The following is a 14,825-nucleotide window of genomic DNA, read 5'->3' as shown; positions in this document are numbered from 1 at the left end:
TTGTGTTATTGATCATTTGTTATTTGTTATTTGTTATTTGGGCATAAGACACAAATGGCAAAAGCATGGTCAATCAAGATTAGTCTTACGTTGACAAAAAGCAGGGTCAATTAGGGTCGGCCGATACAACCCTACTTAATTAGGGTTGGGTTGAGATTGCAGGAGCCCTTGACAGGGTTGGGCCTTGACATAAATCCGATAGAATTGAATTGGACTTGAGTTGAATTTTGGGACTAGGTTGGCCCAACCAAACCCTGTTTCACGTCACTGGTAAATAGAAATTAAAATAAATAAATAATAATAATAAATAGAAAAATGGGTTAATGAGCACCTATTATCGTCTTCCACTTCAGCCCTTCGGTCTCCTCTACTTCCTCCTTGAAACCGCAGGACGAATCCAGCGCCTCTGTGAACCTGTAAGTCCGGCATTCACCGGTAAACGATCAATTAATCCGGCACTCCCTGGTAACATCCGGCCATTACTCTAACCAGGTAATCCTCACTCCCACCCGGGCCTCCCTCTCTTTCTCTTGCTTTGTGTCCGTGATTCTGTGTGTGTGTGTGTGTGAACCATCAATGGTTCACATAACTAAAATCTTAAGTCCGTATGAGAGGGAAATTGGAACCTAATACCTGAAAATGAATTCTCAAACATGGGAGCTTTTTTTTTTTTTCTTTCTGATTCTCGCAAGTCTCAGACCAACGCTTCGCCATGCTCCGCCTCTGGAGCACCGCCACCGTTGGAAACGACCACGAATACAAAGGTCCAGTAGTGTTCAGCGATACCTGCTTGGTTTGCGGCTCCGTGTGGAGACCACTGTCTATCATCATCTCTGAAACAGACCACCTAAGGAAGCCCAGCTTTTTTGATCCTCTTCAGAGACCGTGCTACAGGGTAGACTTCGATAATCCATGGAAAGGAAAAAAACTTAAAGCTTTTATATCATATATCAACAAGGGTCACCAATGGCTTTGGACCGTTGCAATTGACTCCTTGCATGTCAGCTGTTTGATGAAAATGTCACAGCAATGTGTCCACAACAACAGCAACAACTTGGTTTCAATTCTCAATTCATCTTCACTCTCCTTCACTTCATTCTTTCCTTCTTCTCTCCACATCTCTTCACTGTTGCTTCGGCTTCTGCCCAATGGACCGCAATGGCAACCAGCGCCCTGAGCAGCTCTACGTGTCCAAATCCTCAAGGAATCGTTACAATGACTATTTTGTTTTCTCTGGGTTTTTCTCTGTCTTCGTGTAATTGCTGCTCATGCGCTTTGCAGCGTTTTTTTCTGGGTAGCTTCAAGTTTTCTTTTCTGGGTCTTATTTATTTCGATGCCCATTTGAGTCTTTTGATGAGTTGGTTACAGTGGCGGTTTTTTCGCAGTTACATTTCAACGTAGGAGGAAGCTTTTTGTGCTTTCTGCTTATATCTGGGAGGGATAAGTGGTTTAAGCAAGTGGAATTAATGCATATTAATGAGTTGATAGAATTAGAATTGGGTTGATGTTAGTTTGATTGCCACCAGAAACCAGATCACCAGCCTAAACTTGAGTGACGTTCAGGTAAGCTCCATCTAACAATTGAGACCACTCTCGTAAGGGGATTCAATTTAAGCATTGTATTTCATACATTTTCTGTTAAATGAGATGAATTACTTTCTTCCCCTAGACTAAATGTTTCGAACATCATTCTGCTTATGAATTTTTTTGGCAAACAAATGGAGCCTAGGATAAAAACTTCACTTGGCGACTAAGAAGAAAATAAAAAATTAGAGGGAAGACAACTTACTCCCTAGACAATGTTGTGAACAGATCAGCAATGGAGAAAGCAGCTGGTCTTTTCAGACGTTCATTCAGTCTTATCAGAAGCTTCAGTACTTCTGCCCCTACTTCAAATGCAGCCACAGCAGTTGTATCAAAGAAATCGAAGCGTAGGAAGAAGAACTTCTTTGAAGTTTCTCAGTTTCTTCCCAACTGGGGTATTGGATATCAAATGGCCAAGAGTCACTGGGTTGGAGTATCTTACCAGATTACGAAGATCAATCTCTACAAGGTTTCTTGTTTCTCTGTTTTTGTCCTCTGATTCCCAACAAAACCCAAAAAAAGACAGATAAAAAGAAACCACCATTTATATTTATTTTCCTAAATTTATCATTCTTAGGTTTTCTTGTTCTGGTTTGTTGCAGGATGGTCGACATGGTAAGGCATGGGGAATTGTCTACAAAAACGGTGAGTTTTGTTTCCTTGTAGGGTTGTGAGATTCTAAAAATGGTGATACTTGAGATTTTTCTTTGATTCTTGTTGTGACATGCTGCATTTCTGAAAAGTAATATGGAAGGCATGTGTTAAAATTGTTCGTGTTATATTTCCTGACAAACTAATGCAACAGTTGCTAGTGGTTGATTGGTGGTTGAGGAGGCAGTTGATAACAATTCTAAATTGCGCCCATAATGTGCTTCCTTGCATCTCTTGAAATACTTTGCATGACATGACTTCATCTTTTGACATAATGTGTTAGCCAAAGGGTATGGAGCATTTTAATATAGCATGTTTACAGTTGAGCTTTTATAGTCAGGGATCCAAAGCATTTGTTAACTGGTAATAGTTTTGAGTGCCTATCTATTTATTATGCTATTGAGGACTGAGGTTAAAAATTAACGTAATTACTTTATACCATAAGAATTTAGGATGGAAAGTGTTTGACTAAGTTTACTAATTATGATGATAATCGTATTGTTAAATTCCTCAAAATCATGACTGTATTGTCTGAGTTACTCAAAGGGTATCGATTATTAGAACTCAAGATATTTAATTTTAATGAGTTGGAAAATGAAAGCTTGCTAGAAATGAAATATGAAGTAATGCTACTGGTGAGAAGTCTGTAAGTAAAGCTAGTGATGCAGGCAGGAGCTGCTGATCCAATGAGCTTGTGGATAATGGATCCAACTCTAAGGAAACTGAGGCTTCCTATGAAAATTATCAGATCTAATTCTGATCAGAAGCAAATAATAGAATAGGTTATGTGAACCGTAGAGAGAATTTGAAATCAGAAACATAGTTTGCAAGGCTGTTTTCTTGGCACCACTAGCAACAAGGTGTCGAGAGTCTTGAGACATGTCCAAGGTGATGTGACTGTTGCCTTATGTGCATAGGCTTCCAGACACCAATTTTACTCCAAAAATGGGAAAAAGGAGGAGAAGAAGAAAAAGGCAAAACGAAAAGGAGAAAGAAGACAAAGAATGAGAAAACATACCTGGCACTCAAATCAGCGGAAGGAGTGGGGCATATTTCCCTCAAATATGGCACTCACCTTGGGTGCCTTGACCTCACCTAGGCGCCAAGACACCTGGCAACCGCCATGGTTCACCTTGGCACTGTGACAACGATGATCAAAGACATGTATAAATTTTATCGCACCAGTGGAAGGGGAATCAGAAAACATCATCTATTTGCTCCAATCTGACATTGTTACACTGTGGAGACTTGTCCATGTAATAAGGCTCATGAGATCCATATCTTTAGGCTTGAACTGCTCACTGGAGACATAGATCAGCCAATACTAGTCTATAGCAGACCAATTGGCCGATGAAGGGGTTTATAGACAAAATTTGACTCCAGGGGCAATGAAAGTGAACAGAGAGCGAGAGGAGAGAGAAATTGCTGGTTGAATGGGCAAGCCAATGCTCAAACAAATTCTATTTAATATTCAAAAGCCCTCAGCTATTATGGGCTGGTAACAGTCCTGGATATGGGTAAATAGTGTTATCTTATCCATAGTTGTCAAAGAGTTGCCTATGCGGTGCTATGTACCAAGACGGTTTTCTAGGTCCTAGGCGACCAGCTGCCAAGTTGTTTAGGTGCCTAGATTCCAGAAACCGTGGAGAAAGGAGAGAGAAAAGGGGGGGAAAAGGGAAGAAAAGGGCCAAGGATGGAAGAAGAAGAAGAAGACACTACCCTGAAACTGACCCAGGTGAACTGGCTGAACCAGTCCTGAAACTGGATTTGATTCTCCCAGCTCCCATTGTCTTCCTATGTCAAACTAAGAAAGATGAGTTGCCATCAGCCAAGGAACAACTCCTAAAATCTTAGGCAGAACCGAGTCGAATGGAGGTTGCTCTCATGATTTCTTCTCGGCCCAGATGTACCATCCAGTACAGAATACAGCTGGAAAAAAAAAATGTAGAAGAGGGGAGGTACATACCGAGGAATCCGGCTGCGGCCACCAGCTCCACCACTCCTTCTGTTGACCACATCAAAAGAGGAAGAAGCATGTTTTAGATTATAAGTTTAAAGTAGATATGTTTTGAATTTTATATATTGCCCTAATGTAGGACTAGATTTGACAAGCAAACTAGGCCCAAAACTGCAGGAACTTAGAAACCAAAGAACAACCAAACCAGTCCCAAATTTATATATCAGAAAATTCAGACTTCAAGTATCATTCCAGAAAACTGTCGACCTCCAGGAACAGTATTACAGAGAATAAATAAGAACAGCAGTAGTCTTTAAAACTAAACCAGAGACTGAATAAGGTTACTAACAGATTCCAGTTATTAGAATAGATGAACAGCAGTCCTGAAATCAGTAAATAAACCAGCAAAAATATCAATGTCAGAAATAGAAATTACATGCCACTAGAAGATAAGAATATGGAGATTCTGAATATCTCACGTAGGGTTGCACAGAAATTGTTCAAACTTGGGTCGATCCTTAGTGGTGTATAGAGAAACCATCAACCAAAAAACTGGAGTAATCTGCCAACTAAAACTGGTTCTTCCAGTAGGGGCGGATGCTCTGTTTTGCAGAATATTTCTGGGCAGATTCAGAGTTCACATACCTGATTTGTAGCCTTGATAAACCTTGAGAATAAAGTAGAACTTAAAGAGAATAACCTGAGGTAGATCTCCCAGACTTCACGCCACAAGGAGTCGTTGGATCACACACCAACCCACACTATGATCAAACACACAGCAGACTGTCAAAGGGAAGTAGTGACAGCAGCATATTTGGTTTCATAAAAATCGTGGGCCTATGATACTGCCTTCTTTATTTATAATCATGATGGGGGTTTACAAAAAAAATAGTGACTCAGAAATTACTAATTCTGGGTTACTAAAACTGATTACATAAGTTACTAAAAACTGAAACTGTAGAAGGAAACTAGATCTGAAGCTGAAATTAGAAACTATTTAGAACATTAATTAGAAACTTAGTATAAGACTGAAAATAGAAACTAATTTAAAAACTTAATAAGCAACTAATAACCCCATCAGCAGCCCAAATCATGGGTTGACTTGGACCAGATCTGGTTGACCCAGTCAGCCACTTGGGTCAACCACGTTCTTGTGCCTCTTGGTGTAGACCTTCAGTGCTGCATCAACTCTCCTCGGCTTGAAAACATTCGTCTCCGACGAATGGACAAGGGACATGTAGCGCTCATATAAGTCGAGATCAAGCCTCTTAAAGTCATTAGCATGAATCCAAGTACAATCACTACGGGGACGGCCTTTCCACTTGATAAGAAAAGTGTGATAACCAGTGCCATGGCGGGAGGTCTTGTAATTATCATCCAAGACTTCTTTAATAACTTCAGAAGTAGGTGGCTTCAGTTGGGGTAGCCTTAACATCTGTTCCATGTCTCCATCATCCGAATGGTGTCCAACATAAAGGTGAAGATTAACCACATTAAACACGTTGCTTATGGTTATGTCATTAGGCAACTCAAGCACATAAGCATTAGGTCCTATGCGTTTCAGCACCTTATAGGGACCCATCTTCTGTGGATGTAACTTGGTATTGACACCCATCTGAAACTGCTCAGGATTTACTTGAATCATCATTATGTCCCCTAGTCTGAACTCTACATAACGCCGATGATGATTAGTAGAAGCCTTATAGACGTCATTGTTCAAGGCAATATGTCGTCGAACGTTAACATGCACCTTAGTAATATGACGCAAGAATTCATCAGCCTCAATACTAACTCGAGCTTGGGGTGGAAGTGACATAAGATTAATAAGTCTCTTAGGCTGAACTCCAAGCAAGATCTCAAAAGGAGTATGACCCGTTGTCCTATTCACTGAGCTGATGTAGGCAAATTCTGCAATATCAAGAATAGAAGGCCATGTCTTTTCATAATCTCGAACCAAACACCTCAACAAATTTCCCAAGCTACGGTTCACCACTTCTGTCTGTCCGTCTATCTTTGGATGAAATGCAATTGAAAATTTCAGCTTTTTTTTATCTTCAACCACAACGTCTTCCAAAAATAACTCATGAATTTAACATCACGGTCAGACACAATACTAGTTGGCAGCCCATGCAGTCGTACTACCTCCTTGAAGAAGAGCTTTGCAACCTGATAAGCATCAAAAGTCTTACAACAAGGTATGAAATAAACCATCTTAGAGAAACGATCCACAACCACCATAATGGAATCATATTGTTCTCTAGTTGGGGGTAGTCCAAGAACAAAATCCATGCTAACATCAAGCCACGGTGCATATATAGAACAGGTAGTGGAGAGTATAAACTTGTGTTCTGTTTTTCCCCTTTTGCCAACTGACATACACGGCATCTCTTGATCACATGATCGATATCCTTTGCAATGGATGACCAATAATATCAATCAGTCACCTATGCAAGAGTCTTATTTTTTTCAAAAATGTCCTCATAATCCTCCTCCATGTAACTCCCGTATGATGTTATGACGTAGGGAAGAGTTTGGGATACAAAGCCGTGTGCCAAAGAGCGAGTACCTATCATGAATAGAGTACTTTAGGTGCTGTCCACTCTGTTGTAACTCCATAAAAACAGTGCTGAAATCAGGATCAGATGCGTACTCACCCCGTATCTGATCAATGCTAATAACATGTGCTGAAAAAGTGTTAAGTGTGAGCACTTTCCGGCTAAGTGCATCAACCACTGTATTCTCTTTTCCTGCCTTGTACTTCATAGAAAATATGAACTCCTGCAAGTAGGCTACCCATTTGGCATGTCTGTGGCTAATCGACTTTTGTGAGTGAAGGTGCTTCAAGGCCTCATAATCAGTGTATAATATGAACTTCTTACTAATGAGGTAATGCCTCCAACGGTGTAGCACTTGGATGACTGCATATAACTTCCAGATCATATGTCGAATAATGCTTCTTAGCCTCATTCAGTTTCTTGCTATAGAAAGCAATGGTGTGTCCTCCTTGCATTAACACTCCTCCTAGCCCAACATATGAAGCATCAGTAGTTACCTTGAATACTCTGTCAAAATCTGGTAGGTGTAGAGTGGGTGCCTCTGTCATCTTCCTCTTCACAAGAGCGAAGGCTTTGGTCGTTGCAGCTGTCCATTCAAACTTCCCTTTACTTGCCTTCATACATTCAGTTATGGGTGCCATAACTGCACTGAAATTCTGAATAATTCTCCTGTAGAAGGAAGCCAAACCATGGGAGCTATGGACTTCTATTAGTGTCTTAGGTATAGGTCAATCAGCAATACTCTTGATCTTCTCTGGATCAGTTTCAACCCCTTTTGATGACACTATAAATCCAAAGAATACAACCTTGGGCAACATGAAGGAACACTTCTTGAGATTAATGTATAACTTCTCAGCACGGAGTACTCTCATGACTCGCCTCAAGTGATCCATATGCTCTTCTTGGTTCTTACTGTATATATCAGAATATCATCAAAGTAAACAAACAAAAAGCGACCAATGAAAGAATGAAGTACATGTGTCATAACCCTCATGAAGGTGCTAGGTGCATTTGTCAAACCGAAAGGCATGACTTTCCACTCACACAAGCCATCCTTGGTCTTAAAGGTGGTCTTCCACTCATCTCCAGAACGGATGCGAATCTGATGATAGCCACTCCTCAGATCTAATTTGGAAAAGACCTTTACCCCGGGCAACATATCCAACATATCATCTAGTCGTGGTATAGGGAACCTATACTTGACTGTTATCTTGTTGATAGCACGGCTATCCACACACATACGCCAAGAACCATCATTCTTTGGCGTGAGTAAAGCTGGTACTGCACAAGGACCCATTTCAGCTCGGCATGTTCGGTCGGGCTAAGTCTGTAAGCGGGAAGGTTGGGTAAGACCGAACCAGGTACCAAATCAATCGCATGCTGAATGTCTTGCATGGGAGGTAACTCATCTGGGAGATCATCAGGGACTAAGTCAGAAAAATCAGATAGGAGCTCTCTGATAGGGGCACTATACGTTACCTCAGGTCAGGGAGTGACTTCCCGAGTAACCAGAGCCATAACCATTCCAGTCTCATGACTTGTGCGTAAGAACTGCTTGCGGGGAATAGCTAGCAACTCCTTTGTGGGAATATCTACTACCTTTTTCTCAAGGTCAATGTCCTTCTGATTTGATCTTAGGGATCTCTTTCACCGTATTTCAGCCGGCACATTTACCAGATAAAAAGTTGTAGGAACACCCTTCCATATGAAAGTACATAGATTTTTCTTCCCTCCAACCATGGCATCATTGTCATACATCTAGGGACGACCAAGCAATACATCTGTGAGTTTTATTGGGATTACATCACACCAAACTTTCTTCATACCTGGTAAAGTTTGAGAGGAATTGAGCACCTTTTGTTCATCTCCAAGGTATTACCATTCAGCAAGGATACCTTATAAGGCTGAGGATGTGGGTCAGATTTCAATGTTGCTTTCTTTACAAAGGCTTCAGAAACAACGTTGACACAACTGCCACTATCAATGATAATCTGACAAGTATGCTCACCTGACTTCATACGGCTGTAGAATATGCAGTTACGTCGCCAATCCTCTCCTTTGGTTTCAGCCACTAATATGCGAGTAACAATATTTATTCCATGCGTGCCATCCTCATTAGTGTCTTCCATGTCATAGTCATATCCACTACCATCATCATCATCCAAAGGATAGGGGTAAAGAGCTGACTCATCCTCCTCATTGGAGTCTTTAATCTTAGCTACTGCGTTAACCTCTGCTTTTGTGGGCAAGACTTCGCAAAATGTCCTACCTCTTGGCAATGGAAGCACTGTACCTTATTACTACCTGTCATGAGTGCTTTTTCTTTGTGATAAGCCCGTGAAGGAAAAGTGGACTTTGGGGGTGCTGCGCTACTAGGTTTAGTGGCTGGAAAATTTTTCTTTACCTCCCCAGCTTGAGAACCAAACCTTCTAACTAGTTATGCTATAAGCTCCTGTGCCTGTAGGGCCTTGTCAAAGCAATCCCTTACCGAGTGCACATCAACAACTCCAATACCGCTGTTGATTTCAGCTCGCAATCCTAGTCGAAACCGAGATAATAGTTGCTTTTCATTCTCCCTTATGCCTGTTCGAGAATAAAGTGCATCAAACCTATTTATGTACTCTGCCACAGTCATAGTCCCTTGACGAAGAGAATTTAGCTGGTCTTATATGCAAGCTCTGAAGTTGCGTGGCAAGTATTTGTCAGATAGCTAAAGTTTCATCTCCTCCCAACTAGTAGGTTCTCTACCATGGTCTTCCAACTCTAGCTCATAGGTTCTCCACCAATCACGGGCAGCCTCAACTAGCTTTGCACGAGCTAGTTTCATCTTCCGTTCCTCAGGCAAGTCATAATAATCAAAATAATCATCCGGAGCAGCTACCCAATCATAGAACAGTTGGGGGTCATGTTTTCCATCAAACTCCTTCAGATCGAGCTTGACCTTCTGTGAATCTCCACAGTACCTTTGATATGTGGGGCGTTCAGTCGCAAAGTAGCCCCTTACATGTTCTTCAAAAGTTGGTTGCACTATAGGAGCCCTCTGTGGTGCTCTCAGGTTAGGGTTGCTCTCCTATTAGCCAACTGAGCAGCTAAATTCAATGGGGTTTCCACTTCAGGTGTTGTTCGTGAATCATCGGTAGGCTGTTGTGGTGGGGTCTCGACAGCCAACAACCTTGTATTCAATTCAGCCTTCAATTCAGTCCACTTAGCTTCCTGTTTAGCCTTCATATTCTGTAGAATCTCCATAATGAAGCTAGGGTGGGGGTGTTGTTCTCAGCCATGCTCTGATACCACTTAATGTAGGACTAGATTTGACAAGAAAACTAGGCCCAAAACTGTAGGAACTTAGAAACCAAAGAACAACCAAACCAATCCCAAATATATATTAGAAAATTCAGACTTCAAGTATCATTCCAGAAAACTGTCGACCTCCAGGAACAATATTACAGAGAATAAATAAGAACAACAGTAGTCTTTAAAACTAAACCAGAGACTGAATAAGATTACTAATAGATTCCAGTTATCCGAATAGATGAACAACAGTCCAGAAATCAGTAAATAAACCAGTAGAAATATCAATGTCAGAAATAGAAATTACAGGCCACTAGAAGACAAGAATATGGAGATTTTGAATATCTCACTGAGGGCTTCATAGAAATTGTTCAAACTTGGGTCGATCCTTAGTGGTGTATAGAGGAACCATCGACCAAAAAACTGGAGCAATCCGACAACTAAAACTGGTTCTTCCAGTAGGGGTGGATGCTCTGTTTTGCAGAATATTTCTAAGCGGATTCAGAGTTCAGATACCTGATTTGTAGCCTTAATAAACATTGAGAATAAAGTAGAGCTTAAAGAGAATAACTTGAGGCAAACCTCCTGGACTTCACGCCGCAAGGAGTCGTTGGATCACACACCAACCCACACTGTGATTAAACACACAACAGACTCTCACAAAGAAACAGGGACAACAACATATTTGGTTTCATAAAAATCGTGGGCCTATGATATTGCCCTCCTCTTTATTTATAATCATGATGGGGGTTTACAAAAAAAATAGTAACTCAGAAATTATTAATTCTGGGTTTACTAAAACTGATTACATAAGTTACTAAAAACTGAAACTGTAAAAGGAAACTAGATCTGAAGCTGAAATTAGAAACTACTTAGAACAGAAATTAGAAACTAGTGTAAGACTGAAAATAGAAACTTAATAAGCAACTAATAAACCAGTCCAAATCGTGGGCTGACTTGGACCAGATTTGGTCGACCCAGTCAGCCACTTGGGTCAACCACCTTCTTGTGCCTCTTGGTGTAGACCTTCGGTGCTGCATCATGCCCCCTCATATTTACAAGTAAAAGAAACTAGATTTTCATTTTGCAGCTCCTCCTCAAATTACACATCAAAGGAAAGAAATATCATATTTTAAATCTAATTACCCTTCTATAGTTCTATATATATATATATATATATATGCATGTCTGAGTCTCCTCGGTGCCAAGGCAAGGCGCCTGGCCGCCACCTTGGTTTGTAGAAGAGAATTGTAAGAGTCAAACTGCCTCCCATCAAGCCCACAACTTTATTTATCAGAGGTTGTTATGGTTTCAGGGATGAACACTTCCAGAAATCCAGTGTTAAGAAATACCCCTGAATCTATTACATATAAGGCTAACAAACCCCTGATAAATAAACCTGTGACAACCATACCCCTGTGCTCTACTTAATACATTGACATTCTTTATTAGAATAATCTGGAATTTCAGATTTTATCAGCTTCTATTAATTTTAAATCTTAACCATTTGATAGGTTCAGGTTTCTGCTTGATGTCTACTAGATTTCTCTTCAATCTGGAGTGCAGTGTCAGCACTCTGATTGTTGCCACATGGCAAACCAATTGGGAAGATCTGAACCGTTAATGTGAAGATGGCCACCGTGTGTGGTCAATGTCAGATTTTGGGCTCTATTTCAACCATATGGTCGTCATTGTATTACGCTTGTCTCTTGTATTTGCAATGGTCTGGACTTTTGCAGAGTATTATTCACAATTTTTGCTTCCTTTCTGTCAACATGTGGAAGAGATAGATTGGGATCAAACTTAGCACATACGTAGGGGAGAGTGGGTCATATCTGTGACCAAAATTTGGGACCCCCCTGACCTGCCACATGGTAGATAATGCTACTGGTACTCCACTGGGTGCAATCATGCTGGGCCTTCACCTGCTCACCTAAAAAATTCTGACTTATTGGGAAAACATACATCCTTTAAAAACTATTCATCAATTTGCAGACTCGTGGGTCCAAATGATGTTATCATCTAGACTGTCCAGACCGAATGATGGGATTGTTGGGCCGTCCTGTTTTGTAGTGGATTTCATATTTAACAAGCACTTGACAGAGCCCTGTCGCAGCTTTATCTTGTATTCTTGTTTATATGGCAAGAGGATTCATGTTTTTCCACAACCCTCTCAAGGAAGCCTTCTTATATGTCCGGCCATGACATGTGTGTTGAATAGATATTGAATATTTGCATTGGCCACTTAAAAGAGTTCATTGCCAAATTCTTACATACAACACCCCCCCAGACACATATTGTTGGTGGCTTCCATTGTCTTTAGTTGTTCCTTCTTTTCAACTGTTTTCACAAGTTTGAATCTCTAGTGGAGCTTGATAGCTTTATTTTACCGTGTGGCCAACTCCATGAAGGGTGAAAATTGATGTCCACAGGGATCATGAGACCATGCCAGCGTTTCCACAAATTTAGACCCCTCATAATCTGCCTTGTGGTAGATACGGGGGGCATATAGCATACATTGCTAAGTTTAGTCATATAGACATGATACTTTTAAGAACATCTATTTCAACCATCAGATTGTTAGAACTGTTGAATTGGGTGATTGTAAAGCTGATGGCCATGCCAAAGCAGTCTGATGTCGGGCCTTTTTTTTCCTCTCCAAATAACCATGTTGAATGATGAATCAAAAAACAACTGGCCTATCAGAATGATGACCCATCAGTAAACAACACTCTTGTAGGGGAATTTAAGCTACATCTTGAATTATTATTTTTTTTTATTTGTCTATGATTTTTGTCGTCTACGTCTTTGCTATTCACGCTAGATCATGGTGCATGGAATGAAATTAATGTTTCCAAATCCTATATGAGAGATCATGGCATAAATTCCCACCATTGGCAGATGATCCAACTCCATGCTTTTCTGTAGTTAATTTCCATTAATAGCTACTCTTGCTAGATGTCAAATTTATGATCAATCTGTCAAACATTGACCTTAGGGGTTGTGACTCAAAGCAACCTCTTAACTAAAATAATATTATGGGCTTAGAACTAAGAGATAACGTGCAGTTGCTGGGCATTTATCCTTTTTATACTTCTTTTTCTTTTTCTCTTTCTCTTTTTCGTGTGTGTTTTTGATAGGTTCTTTTCTGAATGCTTTGTGCCTGATGTACAGGTAGTTTTGCCCTTTTTAGTAACTTCCATAAGCCCTCCAGTCATGATCCTTAGAGTTTATTCTCATTGGCATGCCAATATATATATATATATATATATTTTTTTTTTTTTTTCTATGTTCCATTCTTGAATCATTCCCATCTCTTTGAATTTACTAATGGAAGGGTCTCGAACCCAGTTGTCAAATTTAGACTCAAAACCATACACTTTCCCATGTGTTGGTATCTCCCTTTGTATTTTTCAGCCATCCAAGTATTGGCTGCACCCCTCCTGTAGTCCTGGAATTTTCATTGCTTTGTTTTTCCACTTTTTTAACTCTGATCGAGCTGAAACTTGAGATGTGAGCCCCATTTCACATACCGCTGGCAGAACTAGGTGCCTGTCTAGACTCTAGAGAGCCTCCCTAGATTTGCCTATCTGGAAACTCTGCCTTCCTTTTCTTACAAGTATTCAAGTATTGCATCATATTGGGCATATTGGCCAGCCTATCTATTTCGGGATTGGAAGACACCAGTCCATCTCATTTTTTTCCAATACCTCATCAATGCTCAAGGATTGGGTCAGAACAGCCAATCTAAATCAGGCTTGGCACGGCCTTATCCCATCTCCTAACATGCAACCCATAAATGCTATTGCATCATCTCCCCGGGCGGGACTGTTTTATTTTGTGGTATAGTGGTGTCTTTGATTTATTTTCTTGACTACATTGACCTGAAGCTTGTAAGCATATTTTGCAGGTGTTCCAGCTGCTGATGCTCCCAAAAAAATAAGTGGGGTTCATAAACGCTGTTGGAAATACATTCCAGATTCAAAGAGAGCAGTAGAGAGCCTTCCAAAACCGGAAGCTCAGTTAACTTGATGATCCATTTTGATTTTTCAAGGCTAATTTTCTGTACTTCAATCTTCTTTTTGTACAAGGTCAAAATTATGAAGTACATCTTGAATTAGCGGGGTCTACGCAATTGTTGTGGAGGCCTAAACAGCCTTGTTTTTATCTCTTCTGTGTTTGTATTCTGCAGCTATGGATGATAACATCAGTGCTGAACCTTAAAACACAAACTGAAAACTGAACTGTTTGGATGTTCTTTACTACTTGTTTTATCGTTTTCTTGACATTTAGGGTGATGTGTCTTGCTGCCATACTAACCTAACATGATTAATAAATACATCATTTCATGTTTAGATTTGGGGATTCTTTATCATGCTGTGCTCATGTTAACCAACTTAATAAACAGATTGTGTTCAGGTTGAGTTTTTTTTTGTTCTAGCAATGGGTATCCAAGCCTTCTATTTGACTAGTCTCGTGGGTCCATACTAACCCCACAATCGCATGGACTAAGTCATACCGGGATTGAATGAGAACCATTTACTTTCACTGAAAGCAGTGAAGAGCATAAACACCTTGTGTGAGTGGCCCTAAAGAGGAAAGATGAGTCGATCTCAAAATCACATATTTTTTTAGGCCAAGGTCCCTTGTCAACTCGGCTACCCCCTTGAAATGACATGAATCCATCACTAGAAGACTCACTCACCTTTAGCCTTATGGCTATAGTAGCATCCTGTTTGGCATGAGGAGAATGTTTAGGCATTGTAATTTTTCCTGATTCTGCTGAT

At 40.4% G+C, this 14,825-nt stretch overlaps 1 protein-coding gene across 1 annotated transcript; it reads left to right on the top strand.

Moving 5' to 3' along the window:
* The first annotated feature begins 319 nt into the window (after positions 1-319).
* LOC122083442 lies at positions 320-14,324 on the top strand. Its single transcript, XM_042651254.1, has 4 exons — positions 320-492; positions 1,813-2,053; positions 2,187-2,229; positions 13,949-14,324. The coding sequence occupies exons 2-4, from the start codon at positions 1,820-1,822 to the stop codon at positions 14,068-14,070; spliced, it is 399 nt and encodes a 132-aa protein (XP_042507188.1). The 5' UTR covers positions 320-492; positions 1,813-1,819; the 3' UTR covers positions 14,071-14,324.
* Positions 14,325-14,825: the final 501 nt, after the last annotated feature.

The sequence above is a fragment of the Macadamia integrifolia genome, chromosome 7 (assembly GCF_013358625.1).
Source record: "Macadamia integrifolia cultivar HAES 741 chromosome 7, SCU_Mint_v3, whole genome shotgun sequence".
NCBI lineage: Eukaryota > Viridiplantae > Streptophyta > Magnoliopsida > Proteales > Proteaceae > Macadamia > Macadamia integrifolia.
Note: the sequence above shows the minus strand (reverse complement) of the source record. Positions and strands in the feature narration are given on the sequence as shown.